Genomic DNA, 17,413 nt, shown 5'->3' with positions numbered 1-17,413 from the left:
TACTCACATAAACAAAGTGCAGCACATATGAGCCGTGAGATTGTGCTGTAAAATCTAAAAATCTGTAAAATCAACAGGCTGTAAACCAAAGCATGACCGGTTTTATTCGCAATCACCATCCAGACTGTTTAGATTATTTCACCTCTTTATTTGCTCAAATATGTACAAATCAAAATGTCACATTACATAGCAATGTTTGTAGCTCCCCTTTGGTTCTGTACAAGGTTACTATGTGCTAGCCTTTCTACTCACCAAAGCTGTGTTAAGGACACTTTAGCTAGCGGTCTCAATATGCAATTCTTTTATATCAAATGTACCAGAAATTACATTTGTTCTCCATCATTTATTTCAACAGTCCATGTCAAAGCTACCTTGGAATTGCACTGTTTTTTCTGCTATTTCAAAAAGACAGAGTTGAAACAGAAAGAACACAGACATTAAATTGAAATAAAGCTCGACTGTCCCCGTCACCTACGCTAACATACAGTGCATTTACTGCAAAGTGCACTGTTACAACAGTCATTTCATTTAAGTGTTTTTCTTGTAGAAACATAATTGGAATATTGAGCTAGCTTGGATTTGACATGAAAAATTCAAAGACTAGGATTTGACACAAAATTAATCAAAAACTTAAAGGAGTTTTGTAACTGTGTTCCCCAAAATCCTATAATGGGCAGTGTCATACAGTGCACCCTTCAACAGTTCTGCACACTTAAACACACAATTAAACTCTTAGCTTGAGAACCAGATGAATCTGCAAGCTCATGTTTTATTTGCTCTATCAGATGCATATGGTCCTTCTTCCGTTCACACAGATTTCCAGCCGCTGCAAGCCAATTGACCAGACTGGAACATATGGGTACTTAACGAAACATCAAGGCCACGACCCTTTTGGGGGGATAGAAAACCGAAGATCCTGCAGATGTCAATGCAATTTGACATGTGTGGATTATAATTTTAAAGTATTTGTTAGCATTTATTCCTTGATATAAAATGTATATTGTTTTGCAACCTTTGCCTGAACCACAGCATTTGTGGTACTTTAATAAATGAAGGTTGATCGATTTATGTCCCCTTAAGTGGATCAATGGCAGTTTCAGGCTACTAATTTCTGTCTTGAAATGTTCTTATTGGTAATAATCTGACCCAATTCAAAGGGTCAAAATGCCAAAAACAAACCAAATGACAACAAAAATTACAACAAACAACAAAACACCCTGAATTGTTTCAATGTGCCATTAATGCTGGTCAATCTAACCACACAACACAAGTGTGTGAATAACTTATCCAGATGCAGGATGGATGACTAGAAATCACAATCAAACAACCTAAAGAGACCAGCCTGCTACCAGAAACCCTCCATCGTCTAAATAAGTCCATGGTCCTGTGGCAGCAATAACAAAGAGGGCAAAATGTGAAGAAGTGCTTCAGATTTCTCCAGTTAGGGGAGATCTGGATGTCCAGAGTTGGCTAAAGAGGCTTTCTAAGTCTGTGAGCCCCGGGAAAGGTGAGGGGAAATGCGTTCACTGTCCCTGCATGTCTCCGGTGCCCTGTGCCTGCGCCGCAGTGGTACTGAGGTACTGCCAGCTGAGAGCGGCGAGCAGCATAGCAGCAGACAGGTACATGGGCGACAGGTGGTGGGTCCTGGAGGGGAGGCTGGACTGTGACAGAGTGGACTTCTCTCTGATTACAGCCAGGATGTGCAGTGTCTTGTCCCGCGACGGGTCCGTGAGGGAGACCTTCTGTAAAATCTGCACAGAGGGAGATTGTGTTAAAGTGCGCCAATGTGGTGGAGGTAGGGGAGTAAATACGAAAACACACCCACCTCCTGGCTGTACTGGGTGATGATGGTCTGCACAGCTCTCATGTTAGTGGCTTCCATCATGAGTGTGACTGCCTGTCCCTTTCTGATCTTCACCACTCCCTGGAACACCATGGGGTTGTTGTAACATGTCGACAGCGTAGCTATTGCCATCACCTGGTCAAAAGAGGATTAACATGGTCAAAATCTCTTCCATCCGTTATCTCAATCTGAACATTTCACTACAGCATCTAAAAACAGAACTACACATGTGCTGTTCAATTATCCCGTCATACAAATCAAATTGAATTATTGATACATCACTAATGAATCAGTGTGTACCTGCGGAATGGCACAGAAATTGAAGACGCTCTGGTTGCGCAGGCGGGACAGATAGGCGATAACATCCGGGACGTGTCGCAGAGCGTCAGTGACCAGCATGTTGAGACAGGAGAGAGCCGAGTCCAGCTTCTCAGGCTGAGCCAAGTCCTCAAGACGACCTGCAAACTGACTCCAAGCCTGCATGGGACCACAAGATATGTCATTTCTTAAATATTCAGCAGATCTCTCTGCAGCATGAGCGATACAGGTGGAGAGAAGTCATGTTGTCATGTCATTTTCTTTTACTCCCTCTGCTTCCTTTTTTTAATAGACACACATCTACATAAGACTGACATGTGGGACAGTGATGCTGCATTATTATTTATTTTATTTTTTACTTTTTACTTTTACTTTTAATCATTATTTACTATTTACATTTAAACATTATTATTTCTTGATACTTTGTATTTTATTTTCCCTTATTTGATGCTCTGTTGTTGTATTCTTTTTTGCTACTGTATTTCTGGAGCAATCTGGCACAAGAATTTCCTTCAGGATTAATAAAGTTCTATCTTATCAAAATATCAGCTGTAAAGAGGGCATCTAAAAATCTATATATTCTGCTGATAAAATGCAAGTTAATATTTAATTTTGAGTTCACTTTCCAGTGCACTCCTGCTGCTTCAACACACACATAATGAACAAAAAGGTGTACCAGAGGTGATAATAACAAACACTGCACAATGAAAGATGTAAATAAAAAAAACAGAAAAGCATTCAGAGGAATTTTCTTTAAAGCCATACTATGCTGGATTGTCAGTTGCTATTTGTAAATATGCTCACCAGCGAAATTGAATTTAAAAGCCAATCCAATATTCACTCTCGTTTGGCATTTCGCCTCACTATAGTTGCATTTTTTTCTGTGCTACGTCTCGTGGATGCCTGCTGCTGCACAAACACCTTTTGTATCTTATATGACGCTGAATAACTGTGGATCACATTTATACGCACAGGTAAAACAAACACACTCATAACAGAACAAAAGTACACATTCCCAATCTTACCTCTTGCGGCCAGAAGGCACGTCCCTCTTGCGTGTCCTCCAGATAGTCTCGGATGATGTTGGTCTTCTGGAGGAACAGGCCCATGGAGTTGGCCAGTTCAGTGTCTCGCCCCACCTCAGGGTCCTCCAACTGGGACGCAGAGAACAGCTGAGACAGACCGATACCGACCAGCCCCGCCACGTAGTGACAATACTGCACAGAGGATAAAACAGGAAAACATGACCTTTTTATGGTCAGAGCATGACATGGGTGACGACATACTGGCTTATGACTGTACATACAGAGTTATATCCAAAGGTGCAAATTATTTTTAATAGAACATTGTCATTGACCTAGGTTTTAAAGTAAGTTTTAGGTAGTGTGTGGTAAGACTTGGTAAAAATGAAGCTACCAGACTGTATGAAGCTGCAGAGATACACATCAATATAACATTTTCCTCCCAGCCTAAGACAAAAAATGTATATCTTATTATTAGAGATCTGTTTGTGTTGTTTAAGTCATTTTTGCGTATTGCCATTTCAACACATGTTCTTGTTACTTCTGCAACAGCTCTTACGTTTTCATTGCAATCTTAAATATAACAGTAACACAACTTACCAGGTCCCACTCCTTCATGGATCCCACTTTCTTTTCCAGGAATTCAGCCATTCCCACTCCCATACGGTGGCAGATATCTGAGATGACGTCTCTGTATTCCTGAGCGAGGTTTCTGAATTCCAGTGATATCTGGATTGCACATAAACATAGATATTACAGTTACTGATTTATAGCAGCCTTTAATCTGAGTGACAAAGAATCCACTTTAGATTTTTCTGTCGCATACCATCATAGTTTTTAAACAACCAACTTACAAACTAAACTCTGCAGTTAACATGATATTTTATTCTGTTATTATGTAAGAACTAGAAAAAGAATGCTGCTATCTTGTCAGTAAATCAGTAATTTAAGCATAGACACTGCATCTGTGAATTAAGCCTTGTGAATCTGATGTAACTGCCTATAAAAGTTAAGCCAAATACAAGTATAAAAAAAATGTTGTATCGTCTGAGCTGCATGTCAATATCCATGTGATAAAGAAAAATCTTCATATGAGTAATTGTGTTACATCTTTTAGTCTTGTGATCCAAAATGATACAAGGTTCAATCCTGAGGCCGTTTTATAAAAAATATCTATTAAATAATAAAAACTTCTGATCAGTATGACCTGTATGAACATATAAAATAAATCCTGGTTAAAGTTCCACACATTTCCAGTGTAAGCCTCAACTACTTTTAGTCAAAATTCTGCACAATACAAGTACAGATGTGGATAAAAATAACTCATTTGGTTAAACAGATACCAATAATGGTATACTCGTCATCCCTAATGCCTACTGCCCCTCTGCGGTCCACCATGCAGTGCTACTGACCGTGGGGAAATCCGCCAGAACCTGTCGGTCTTTCTCCTGGCTCTCAGTGAAGCACCACTCATCCTGGTACAGGTATGTGTGGAAGTCATTCAGCATGGGAACCTTCTTATTCAGAGGGATGGTCATGTCGTCCTCCACTGTATCCAGCGCTCGCAGAACCAGGTAGAAAATACAAACTGCATGTCTGGATCAGAAAGACATGAGACAGCTTTAAAAACACATCTGAAAAATATTAAAATTGAGTGTTTTCACACACTGACTGAAAAGCTGTCGTGTTATTAATTCACAAGTCAAGATAATCATTTATTTCTCCCACAGTGGGGAAATCTGTACTGCTAAAGCAGGGAATGGGATAGAGCACATTAAGAAGCATCAGCAAGGCACTACAAATAATTTAACAGTAAAAAAGTAAAATATAATAAACAGAAAGACTGACAGAGTGTGGTAAAAATAGCAGGCCTGTCGAGCAGGTCATCACAGGTCAGGCTAGTCTATATGTAGAGGATTCCCTTTGACCTGGGATATATAAAGTGCGCACACACACACACAAAAGATGTGCTTTTACAAACTGTCATGTCTACTGACAACTTTGCCCTGAACAGTGATCATAACAGACATCTAGCAGAATCTGGCCACATTAACTTGTTACTGGTGTTTTAATGTTACTTCTGCTTTTAGACGCATATATTGTCATATATATTGTTGCAGAAGGGCTGCTAACTACAGTGGCAACTGTGAAAACATGAATGACCCTACCTAGAGCCAGTATTTGATTTGTCCTCTCTGGGCTACAGTAGAAACATGGCGGACTCTATGGACAAGAACCCACTCTCATTCTATGGTAACAAAAATACAAAAATTCTGATTTGGGGTGATTATACACTAAAGATAACATACTTATCATACTAGATTCCATTCCTGCCAATATAACATCATCTAAACCCTACACACTGGACCTTCAAATCTTGGATCTGCCATGAACTGCATTGCATTTTGGTTTGCCTGAGGTAGAATGTATTACAAGGAATCTTTACGAAAAATAATTTGTTTTGAGTTCTCTTACAAATGCACCAAAGAACATAATGTTTCCATGTGTGTCTAAACCGCTGATAGCAGTTGCAACGATATGGCCTGCATGATTTTGTTTGTTTTGCACGTACGTTTCACACACATAAAGTGCCAATGAGGAAAGGGGACGTGCTCCAGCCAACGCCCCTGGTTCTGCCCTTCAGGCAAGCAAACATGCCAGCAGACACACCCTTCCTCACCTGGAGCCAGCCTTTTACTCACCGTAACTCCCCGTCCAGCGCCTGGATCACAGCTGCAAAGCTCCTGCTGGTCTGGTTCAGGTACAGATAGCAGGTCCGCAGACTCTCACTCATGGCCTCCTGGCAGGAGAGACAGAAGAAGGTCGTGTGTCGGTAAAAGCCTGCGGGTCTGAAGGCGCTGGAGGGTCGGGCGGCCTCCTGCAGGCCCCGCTCCCCGAGCCTCCAGCCCGGGAGGAGGGACCGAGGAGCGGACCCGCTGCCCCGCGGCGCCACCGAGAGAGAGCGCTTGAACACGGACAGAGAGACCGGACACTTGCAGCATGCTCCGGCCATACGAATAACCTATGAGAAGCACCGAGCCTGCAGCTGTAAAACGACTCTGTCCATGTCGACGCCCCGGCTGCTGGGGAAGTTTGAAACATGTAAAGGACAAGTGAGCAGAGGGGTCGAGCGAGGTGAAAAACGCTCTGGAGGACGTCTGGGAGAGCTAAATCAAGCGCCCCACTGATCTGAACACAGCCTGACCTCAATACGTGAGCCAGCAGGGGTCTGTGCACAGCGTTTGTAGATCTGCTGTTATGATTACGCAGCTCCTCCCACCTCTACCCAAAACAACACGAGCTGTGTGTTTCATAATCTGCGTAGGCTACAGCGAGGAAATGTGGCTGCAAAACCTCCAAAACATGACAGCATGAGAGCAGAAAGTGACATAATGTTGCTTTACATGGAAAACACACAAGCGTTATACAGTAGGTCATACCTGTAACTGCGTCGTATGCAAGTTGCCCTGTGGTGATAAGCTCACACGCACAGAAAAAGTGCAAAAAGTTTAGCTTTGGGGCCTTCATGAGGGAGGCACTCGTGAATCATTTTGGTTTCCAGTCATCTGTGATTGTATGCATAACAGAAACTGCAATCTTCTTACTTTCATCTTTTTTTCCAAAACAGTACTGAACACAAGGGCGTAGATTTAACTTTTGAGGTGATGGGGTTGCGGGTGTCAAACACTTCATTTGCTGGATTCTGGTCAATTTTAATGCACCAATTTATGGCAGAAATGTCTTTATCTATGTAAAGGAAAACACAAAATGCAAGTGATAATGCTGTGAGGCTTTTTGGCATTCTATATAGCAATTTGGCTACCTGTACTTAGAAATGAAAAGCCTATTAAACAAAACAACAACAACAACATCAGCACACTAAAAAAGCACAAAACCAAACTGATTCTGTTAAAAGATCAGTGGAATCATAACATGTGTTACACAATTGTTACACTGAGGTGTGAATTTACCATTTGAACACTAAAACTTTAAATTGAAAAGTTAAATGCGAGATTGGCTATGTTGAAACTGTCCATGCAATTAGAGCAACTCTTAACAATAATCTCATGAGACTTTCTTTTCATATTAGTTTTATGATTGTCACTAAAATGTTTCTTGCATGCTCATGGAGAGCCCCCACCAATCATGCACCTGATGAAATGAGATAAAAGATAGATAGGCTAGAACTATATTAATCAGAAGGGAAATAGCTGTGTAGCAGTTTCAATATGGCTTCAGAGTTGGAAGAATGCAGATACAAACAGTGCAATATACAAAAATAACATCAATGGATGCAAAATATAAAAACAACAAAAAATAGGTGAAAATAAGCCCAAATCCAAAATATACAATATGCCAAAGCCAGGTTAAATAACTGTGTATCAAACTTTCGCATACCCATGTTCATGATGAGGTCGCAAAAAAATGGTGCAACACCAGTTTATCAGCTGGTACGAAAACATCCATGGTTGGTAAGTGAATGCACCTCCCTGTATAACTGCCCTGTTTGTTTTTTGCATTGCTTTAAAGATCCTCCAACCTTTTCTCAAGGTCAAATAAGAAAGATTTTGCACCCAACACTTTATTGAAAAACTATTATGTAATAATATTATTCACAATGCACGGATATATTGGAGTTAACTTTTTTGTTTGGGTCATTTAATAATGCTGCCAACCAAATGAAAGGCCCGATAAGGACTCACTGGTGAAATCATGATGCAGTTTGCAGGCTGTCTGTATCCCTCTCTTACTCTCTTTTTGAGCTTTAATGTCGTCCTTCAGGGAGAAGTTCACTGAACTAGGGGTCGACAGATTATTGGGGCCAATATTTGGCATTTTGCAGATTATCTGTATCTGCATTTTATTTTAATGATCGGCAATAAAAAATAATGAATTAAAAAGTGCAAAGAACGTGTCAGCATGGGAGGAACTTTTACTTTGTAGAACCTCAGGGAGCTTTTTTTATTATTTAAATTTTCACTTGAATTTTTTTTTTTAAGTTGGTGGGAACTTGCAGTATTAGATGTTGAAAGGTTCAGTTTTTATTAAACACTTGCTAAAGGCATTTAAACAGTGTTTTGTGTTGGAGTTTGTTATATTCAAAATTCTAAATATTACATATCGATTCCAATTATAGGTTATCAATTTACTAATAATCTGTATTGATATTGGCCCTGAAAAAAACAGTATCAGTCGACCCCTGCACTGAACAGATATTTATATTTGTTTTTTTCTTATGATTTAAAAAAAAGACAAAAAAAGATTGACTGCTGAACTTTTCGGTCAAGCTAAGTTGGAAATTAACCTATAGGAAGGAAAAACTGGATAGAGGGCAGAGGTGCGATGCTTTACTTGCCTTCAAGAGTCTAGTTAGAGCTTTAGTACCACAAAAATATAAATATTATGTCAAAATGTGTTGCTTTAATGAACTGACCTTAATTCTTTTTTGGTCTTTCTTGTGACTGTCTTTGTTGTAAACTATTGTAAATCTAGATTTTTTGGGGGATAAATGATAGTTTAACAACGCAATTCTCTCTCTGTATGTCTCTCTCTGTCTCTCTCGCTCTGGGGGTGACATTGGAGTAAAAACATTAGGATTAGCCGTCAAACATGCGCACAGCATCTCTCCCCGCTGCTGAGTCCTCCAAGCTCATTACGTAACGTAAATCCCAAATCAATGGTCATCTCCGCCTGTGTGCATCTCAGCCAACACAGGAGTAAGAGAGCTAATTAGTCCAACTAATTGACTCTGTTTCCATCAGCTCATGCGGGAGCAAAACTGAGCACCTTATATGTCAATCCATTACCGCAGGTTACTAGTTAAGAATAGGCCTAAGTGGGTTTCCGTGTTGCTGCAGAACAGCCGGTCTGAGTTGATGCTGTTCGGGGAACATTAACTGCTTGATCCGAGAGGCAAATCTGCAAATGCAACATTGTATCCAACATGCATGATGTTGCTGTTTTAGTTTATTCTCAGTATTTCTTAAAAAGAGGGTTTACTCACATAATCCAATTTTGGCATGACGGCTCTGCATCCGCCCATTTTGAACTTAAACAGGTTGAATATCTCCTCCGGGTGGCCCAGGGACTTCAGGATATCCATGTTGCTTCTTGTGTTTAGCTGTTACTTTCACAAACTGATGTGTAAACCTGCAGAAATGTTCCCCATCAATGCGACGCGTCGCTGAGATGCAGCAGCACCGAGAAGAGAATGCGTCTCTCAGTCGTGAGCGTCGCCAGATCCACTGACGCCTCTGATTGGTTGGCGAGTCATGGGCATAGTGTGCAGTGTCCAATGAGCGAGCAGAGCGTCTGGTGTGATGCCCCGCCTCAGCGGACTGTCAGTGCAGCGCGGCTTATGATTGGTCCGTCATTTATCCGAGAGGGAAACCTTACCTGCTCAGTGAAATTATGTAATCCTGGGAGTGATACCTGTTGGTTGTGATCCCCAGTGTTGGGAAAGTTACTTTTGTAAATGTAATAAATTACAAATTACAGGTTACTCTGTAATAACTGATGCAACTATTGATATTTTTAAAAGCAAACTCAGGACCTGCCTTTTTAGTTTGACAGATTAAACTTTATTTATTTATTGACTATTTATTTATTACATATTTTAGTTTGTTCTACAGTTTTATTGCTATTGTTTCATTTTATTATTTTCATCATATTTATTTATTATTTTTACTTTGTGCTGCTGTGCTTTCATTTACCTCTTATTAACTATTTGAGTATTTTACTTATTTATTATTTATTTATTTGTTTGTTTTATCTTTCTATTTATAGGTTTTATCCTGCCACTGATGTTTCTGCACTTATGGTAGTGTTTCCTCAGTTCTTGGTTTTAATGAGTGCTGCTTTATTACATTTGATTACTTTTTGATTACTTGTCTTACAGATGTTTAAAACAGGGCATTAAAGATGAAAAGACTGAAGAACCTAAGTGCATAATTGTTGCACTCAGATTTGTCTCAACAGGTTTGCTGGCCTGCGTTGTCCAAAAATATGCCAAAAGAAGGCATTCCTGCCCGGAAAAAAAAAAAAAAAAGGATGTAAAACACCAGAATGAATGTTTTATTCAACTTATAAAGTTTCACTGAAAATATATTTATTTTCATTTGTAAGACCTTTGTAATCACCAACATTTTGATTAGTTACTATAATTTAATTACAGATTTTTTCCTCAATAACTGTAACGGATTGCAGTTACATTTATTTAGTTTTAATTACTGTAATTAGTTACTCCCAAACACTGGTGATCCCCATGGGTGGATAAACAGAGAGTGGGACCGTGGGCACAGATATCTAGAAGGCCCCACCACCTCTCCTACACAGTAGACACAGATTTCAAGGTGGTTTTGCCCCATTTTTGTATTGTTAAGCATCTTTCTTTGGTTATAATGCACTCTTTTGTGATTTGGACTGTCTTTAAAGTATTTTTCTTTGTGTCTTTTTTGGTCTTTTTGTGTCTCTTTTAGGGTATTTTTGCCTGTTTTTGTGGTTATTTTATGTGTGGTAACAGTTTCCTGCATTTCTTTGTGGTCTTTAGTGCAATTTGGTAATTTGAGTGACACTTAATGGACACATTCAGTAATCCATCCATGGTGATCACCAGTATGTTCACAAACTAACACAGTATGGACATTTCATTTCTTTTTTTTTTTTTTTGCTTTGTCTTTTTTTTAATTGGCCAATTAAAATTTGTATATGTTTTTGTATATTCTGGTATATTTTCATTCTTAATTTGCTTTTTTATCTGTCTGTTAGGCAATGTGTGCTTTTGTTTTTACATAGCCATACAAATAAAGGTTGAATAACACTGCACTGTTTTTGATCCCATGACAGAAATTTTTATTTTAATTTCAGACTAAATTTAAATTTAATTACCTCTCACAGCAGCAAAAGCACAATAATGCATTGTATAGATAACTTAATAAAAATGGAGTGCTAGGCTATATTATAACATCTTGGGACACAAAAAATAAACAAAAATAAAAGTTGCTAAATAAGAAATACTAAACTACACTGTATAAATCATGTATTTTGAAAATATTTATAAATAAATACATATAATAATAATATATCATAATAATAATATGTCTTAAATAATATATTTAACAAAAGTGATAAATATAGATTGTATATTACTGTAAAATAGTCACAAATAAGGGGAAGGATACTAGGATTTTATAATTAAAAGACAAGATGACAAAATGAGGCCGCAGTAGGTGTTCCAGCTCATACACAGCTATGTGAAATAAAGCCTGCTGAGTCTGAGTTCAGCTTAGCTGCCTCACTGCAGCCCATCAACAAGTCAGTGGAGGACATCCAAGATCCACCGTCCAAGCATGGAAAGCATACACAGACCACATAGCTCTCTCTCTCATGACTTTCTCTCTAACAGTTTCACACATAGATGCACACATTTGCAGATGGTGATAAAATACTTTAAATATTGACATATGTAAGTGTAGAATAATACAGCTTGTAGCTATCAGTACACACAAACACCTACATAGTAAGAGGGAACAATAGTGAGACAGTGCACATATGTATATAACCAAAGGCCAGTGAGAGAACTGGCTGAAAATAGCCAAAAAATATTGGGTCATCTTAACAAACAAACTGATAAAATTGAATACACGCATCCTGGTGAGAACCTGGATGCTTTTCCAGATACTTGAAGACTCTTTCATAACAAATATAGTATGAAAACACACAGAAGCACACAATTCAGGGAGGCCTCACAGCACACTTTTGACTTGTCATTGTATGAGCAGCAACACAGGTGCAACTAATCACATTAATGATGGCTTGGTTGCATTAAAGTGTCCTAGTGAGGCATGACAGTGAGCCTGTTTAGACCTGGAATCAACATGCTTTCCAGTTACTGTGAAGAAAACAGTGAAGACACATCGCTGTTTGTGCCTATCATGCATCTCAGGTTGACCCCCTGTGTTCAGATTGCGTTACCCACACACAGTTATTATGGCCACACTTTTGCTAGCTGCTCAGTAGCATGCTCACTTGTCTCATTAGTTGTTGTGTCAGTGCAGCCGGAGATATCACCATCAACAAAATGCAACACGTCTTCTTCAGTGGGCAAAACAATGGACGGTAAAGCAACAGTTCATCCATTTCAACATAAAATGGGTAAGTCAAAGAGCGTGAGCACACAGTCTCCAAAACAACCACGATGTCCTGCACTGATGATGTAGTCCTTGTCAGGGATGCTCCCAATTACACAAAAAAATGTGTTCAAATGTGTCCCAGACCACCTCAGCAAATGGTTCGTGTGATCATATGATATGATATGATATGATATGATATGATATGATATGATAATCATATGACCGTCAGTTACAGCTGTAAGCAAGATTTAAAAGTCTGATGGCAGAACTGGCTTTGACCTGACTTGTTTGGCCAGATACTGGCATATAGGTGACAATCAGTGCACATATAGTGTACATATGTATATAATCATATGACCGTCAGTTACAGCTGTAAGCAAGATTTAAAAGTCTGATGGCAGAACTGGCTTTGACCTGACTTGTTTGGCCAGATACTGGCATATAGGTGACAATCAGTGCACATATAGTGTACATATGTTATAAAAAAAGATTTGATTTTAATAGCCCACTCTGCATTGTAACATTTAATTTCTGAAACCAACCATGACTTTAACACACCCAGATTATCTAATCTGTCAGAAACCAGCGACTCAGTACCACCCAGATCTTGTCTAACGTGTTACTCCGCATGCTTCTGTGGTTTGTAGCAACAGTTTCCTCATAAGTGCTTGGAGTGCCTTTGTTTTATGGCGGCACCGCCTGTGCATGTTCAAGTCAATCAGAAACCACAAGAAAGCACAAAGGAGATTAGTGTCCTCGCTGTCTGCTATGTTGTAGTTGATGGTGTGCATGTACAAATATGCAAATGCAGAGATAGCCAATGGCGTAAGACCTCCATGGTCTTTTTGATGATGTCTGTATCATCAAAACAATAGATAATAGATTGCTTTCTTTTTACTCTAAATTATACCGTATGCTGTGTGCCTTTGTTTTTTTGTCCCTCAGGCAATGCTGGACAGACAGTATTTTAACTCCAGTTTTATACAACAAACACATCAATGAATGAGCTTTTAAATGATTTACAACTAAAGAATTGCTTCTTGCTTTCTTGTGTATTGCCAGTTTTGCCATGTTAAACATGAACACACATTTTTTGGGATCATAGACCGACTGTTTCAGCCATGTGAACCGAGGACTAATTGTGCAATTATGATTTAATTTGTTTTGCTCAAGGGCACGCAGCTCTGAACTGCAGCCAACCTTTGGCACATGTGCCACTTTGAAGTTTTCATTAAACACCTGACAATTAAAAAGAACCACAAGCACCTTTTTTTTTTGTATACATTTTTCTACTACTTTTTTGGCATTGTAAAGCAAAACTTTAAGTCTTACCCTTCAGATGAAAAGTAAACTTTAATCAATATCCTCTGCAAACTTCTGTAAACTTGCCAAGCTGGAAAAAAAAGATAACTGAGGATGCCGCAAGACGGTTGATGACACAAACATGCTTCACTGAAAGAGGCAAGATATCAACATTGTGCAGGAAAAGTAATATCTATATGGCCGTGAGCATGAGAAGGAGGAGCCCAGTGCTGAAAGACACAAGCTATAAACCAGTCGTCAAAGTAAATATGTTGGGACTCTAACCGTTCGCTTGCGACACTTTGTTTGTCAGAGCTGTTTCTCTTGAATCAGAGGACAACTACGGCATTTTATACATGACTGACCCTACAAGAAAAATAACAGGACACATTTTGATTGAATGATTCCTGAAGTACGGCACAGGAGTCTGGAAGGAACTTCCAATGTAAGTAAACTCAAATCTCTCTATGACTTGAGAGGTAAAAGATTGTCGAACACGTATCTTGATATGTGTTTGACTTTTCATTGACCTTTTTCTTTGCTGAAGTAGTTGTACCATTGCATAGGTTCTTAGATTCATTTATTCTTCCAGCAAGAACATTAACTAATGCTGTCTTAAGATATCCCACAAAGCTTAGTTGGTTCATTTTTAACAGCCACTTTTCTGTGCAAACACTGTTTCAAATCCTACATGTTAATCAGCTGTTTTTTGTTTTTTTTTTTAAATCCAGGTTGAGCCGTAAGCGACCTCTGTTTGATGGATATAAAAAGAAGCCTCAGCTTTGCAAAAAGAAATGTTTGGCCAGTCTGAAAACTCTGCTGGACAGATATGAGAGTGACAGAGACACAAAACATGCCAGACTAAGGTGTGTATGACTGAAGAAGAGATGCAGTATATTTACAGTTGATATGGGTCTTGAAATAATATGTTGCAACAGGAAAAGTCACAGGTTTATTTATGCACTCGGGTTGTTTTAGGACAGAGAGTGTTTCAGGCGTCACATTTTCACTTCCTGTTTGTATTAGTATTGCTGCAAAAGTGTCAGGGTAACATTTTATGTATTATATGCTTCATATGATATATATCAGTGTTTCACAAGTGTATTCTCACACATAACCATGCCTCTGAACTTTTTCTTACACATATTTCCAATATACTTTATATCCCACATTTATTGGCGATTTGTCCTCAAACAAAAGAAACGTTTAAATCAAGGATTGAAGTACCTCCAGAGTAAATCATACACAAGAAAATAAGTTTATGCATTTTATTTAGACCTTTATTCAGTTGAATGCAGTACAAAGACAAGGTATTTAGTGTTCAAACTGATTTTATTTATTTATTTATTTTTTGGTAAATATACTCTAATTCTGAAATTGATGTCTGCAACACATTTAATAAAAGTTAGGACAGATGCATGTTTACCACTGTGTGAAATCACCTTTTCTTTTAGAAAGTGAGGAAACTGAGGACACTTATTGTTCAAGTTTTGAAAGTAAAATTATTTCCATTTCTTGCTTGATTTATGACTTTAGCTGCTTGTCATGTTTTGCGTTTCGTAACACACCACACATTTTCAGTGGGAGACAGATCTGGGTTGCAAGCTGGCCGGTCTAGTACTCGTACATTTTTACTATGAAGCCAGGCTGTTGTAACACTTGCAGAATGCAGCGTGGTATTTCGTTCTTGAAATAAGCAAGGACGCTCCTGAAAAAGGATCTGTTGCTTCAAATTCTGTACATACCTTTCGGCATTAACAAATCTTCACAAATGTGCAAGACATGAATACACCCCATACCATCACAGATATGGTTTTAAACATAGAGTTAGTAACAATCTAGATGTTCCTTTCTGTCTTTAGCTCTGAGGACATGATGTCCAATATTTTCAAAAACAATTTGAATTGTGGACTTGTCAGACCACAGCACACGTTTCCACTTTGTGTTAAAAGTGTCTTAGATGAGCTCTGAGAAGAGAAGTCTGCAGCGTTTCTGGATGTTGTTGTTTTTGGCTTTTACCTTGCATGGTCCAATTTTTTGCATTTTAACATATGTAGCAGTTGAACAAACAAAACATAAACTTTGAATTTTAAGGTGTTTTGGGTTACTGGTAGGATTAGCTGTAACCCCCATGTTTCCCGTCTTAATGCTAAGCTACGCTAACCAGATGCTGGGTGTAGATTCATGTTAAATGGACAGACATGTTGTGATAGACATGAAAGTGGATTCTTTTTTCTCATCTATCTCTGCAAGAAAGCAAATCAGTGTAAATGTCAAACTATTTGTTAAAAAAGTAATGTGACAACACAATTTTTATCATAGGACAATTTAGACTTATGCATAGAAGTGTCAAAAATAGGAATAAATATAGTTTAAGTTAATATTTACATTTTAGACACCCATTTTCCAGTGACTATGTTGTTTTCACATTACTCAACCAAACTTTTCTGCCTTACCATGAAATATCTTTGTGCTACAGGACGAGCTGTCGTCGCCCCTGCACACCTGTAGCCTGTGTGACCAAACACCTGAATGACACTGATGGTTTCTTTGAACGAATATCGTCCTGGGCTGACACACAATCCTCTGTGAATAAAGTATTGGAGCATCTCAAGTTCAGACAAGCCAATGATGACATTTTACTCAATGACTCAGTCAACAAGAAATTTTTGGAGTTTCACTGTTATGTTACCGAGGAAAGTGGCACAGAAGATAAGCAGCATTCGTGGGCCGTTATTGAGAAACAGGAGGAAATTGTCATGTATGGACCTTATTATCCTAATTACATCAGCAAGGTACACAGCGAGGACTTCATAGTTAAACAAACTCAGGAACTTCTGGAGTCAGAAGCTGCCGCAGAAGACTGGAGGGTGTATGTTTTTACCAGGAACAGCCCCTGTTTGGCGAGAAACACAGATCCATGTATGCTGAACCTTGTTCAAAAAGCTCAGCAGTGGTGGAGCATGTATGGAGTAAAGACTCATATTGGTTATGTGAAATGTTGGGGCTTCAAGGGAACTAAAGAAACTCTGTTCGGGGATATTAACTACAGCCAAGTGGAGTGTGTAGACCAAACTAAGGACTATGAGAGCTATGTGAAAGCGGCCATGAAGACTGATCCTAACCCTTTATGTAAAACTCTGTTCTCTGCTGTTAAAGGCCTCCTGAAGTCTGCAGGTTTTACTTTGATAAATGTTATGCAGGGTCAAGACTGGAAGAGTTACTTTAAAGGCATGCATAATGTTTTTGAAAGCAAGCCAGAAGAGGAGAAAAAAGTCTTCATGCAGGAGGCTAACACAATCATCGAAGCTGCACAAGTTCTGCTTTCAGAAAAAAACGGAAGTTTCGATGAGTATTTAGAAAGAGGACGTGCGTTTGCATTTGATTACATTTTTAACTCACAAGTACCAGATGCCATGCAGGATGAAATAAGACTAACATTTCATGAGTCTTGGAAGGATATGATAAAGGACAAATATGCCAAATTCATCAGGGAGAAGCTGTCAGAATACTTCAATCAATATACCGTTCAGCTTTTTATCAAAGACATTGTAGCATTCACAAAAGAGTACTTACAAATTGGAAGGATACAGTTTTCAGCAGAGGCTCCTAGATTATGAGGAAGTACATGATTGGCATGCGTTTGAATGATTGACACGCAAGCGTAACATCACACATACTATTTGCATTACGTCAGATTGCTTTGACTTTATTAGTTTCCTCAGCAGAGCTACAGTTGCACACAGAGGACAGGCGTCAGGTAGTGTTAGTGCACACTGAAAAAGTCCACATGTCCA

General features: G+C 38.9%; 2 protein-coding genes across 3 annotated transcripts; one reads left to right on the top strand and one right to left on the bottom strand.

Moving 5' to 3' along the window:
• Positions 1 to 139: 139 nt before the first annotated feature.
• Positions 140 to 9,372, bottom strand: fdft1 (farnesyl-diphosphate farnesyltransferase 1). Of its 2 annotated transcripts, XM_042504073.1 has the most exons (8): positions 9,188 to 9,372; positions 5,886 to 5,983; positions 4,596 to 4,779; positions 3,784 to 3,912; positions 3,187 to 3,378; positions 2,144 to 2,320; positions 1,826 to 1,978; positions 140 to 1,751 (listed from the first exon to the last, which is right to left on the bottom strand). In XM_042504073.1, exons 1-8 carry the CDS (start codon positions 9,284 to 9,286, stop codon positions 1,524 to 1,526), a joined length of 1,260 nt encoding a protein of 419 aa, XP_042360007.1. In that variant the 5' UTR covers positions 9,287 to 9,372; the 3' UTR covers positions 140 to 1,523. The 2 variants fall into 2 exon arrangements, with proteins under 2 accessions (XP_042360007.1, XP_042360006.1); XM_042504072.1 differs by lacking the exon at positions 9,188 to 9,372 and having other exon boundaries at positions 5,886 to 6,464.
• A 4,500-nt stretch (positions 9,373 to 13,872) lies between these two features.
• LOC121955752 lies at positions 13,873 to 17,236 on the top strand. Its single transcript, XM_042503823.1, has 3 exons — positions 13,873 to 14,061; positions 14,348 to 14,482; positions 16,096 to 17,236. Coding segments are annotated over exons 1-3 (1,278 nt in total). The 5' UTR covers positions 13,873 to 14,059.
• The last annotated feature ends 177 nt before the right edge of the window (positions 17,237 to 17,413 follow it).

This window comes from Plectropomus leopardus, chromosome 16, assembly GCF_008729295.1.
Source record: "Plectropomus leopardus isolate mb chromosome 16, YSFRI_Pleo_2.0, whole genome shotgun sequence".
Taxonomy (NCBI): Eukaryota; Metazoa; Chordata; class Actinopteri; order Perciformes; family Serranidae; genus Plectropomus; species Plectropomus leopardus.
Note: the sequence above shows the minus strand (reverse complement) of the source record. Positions and strands in the feature narration are given on the sequence as shown.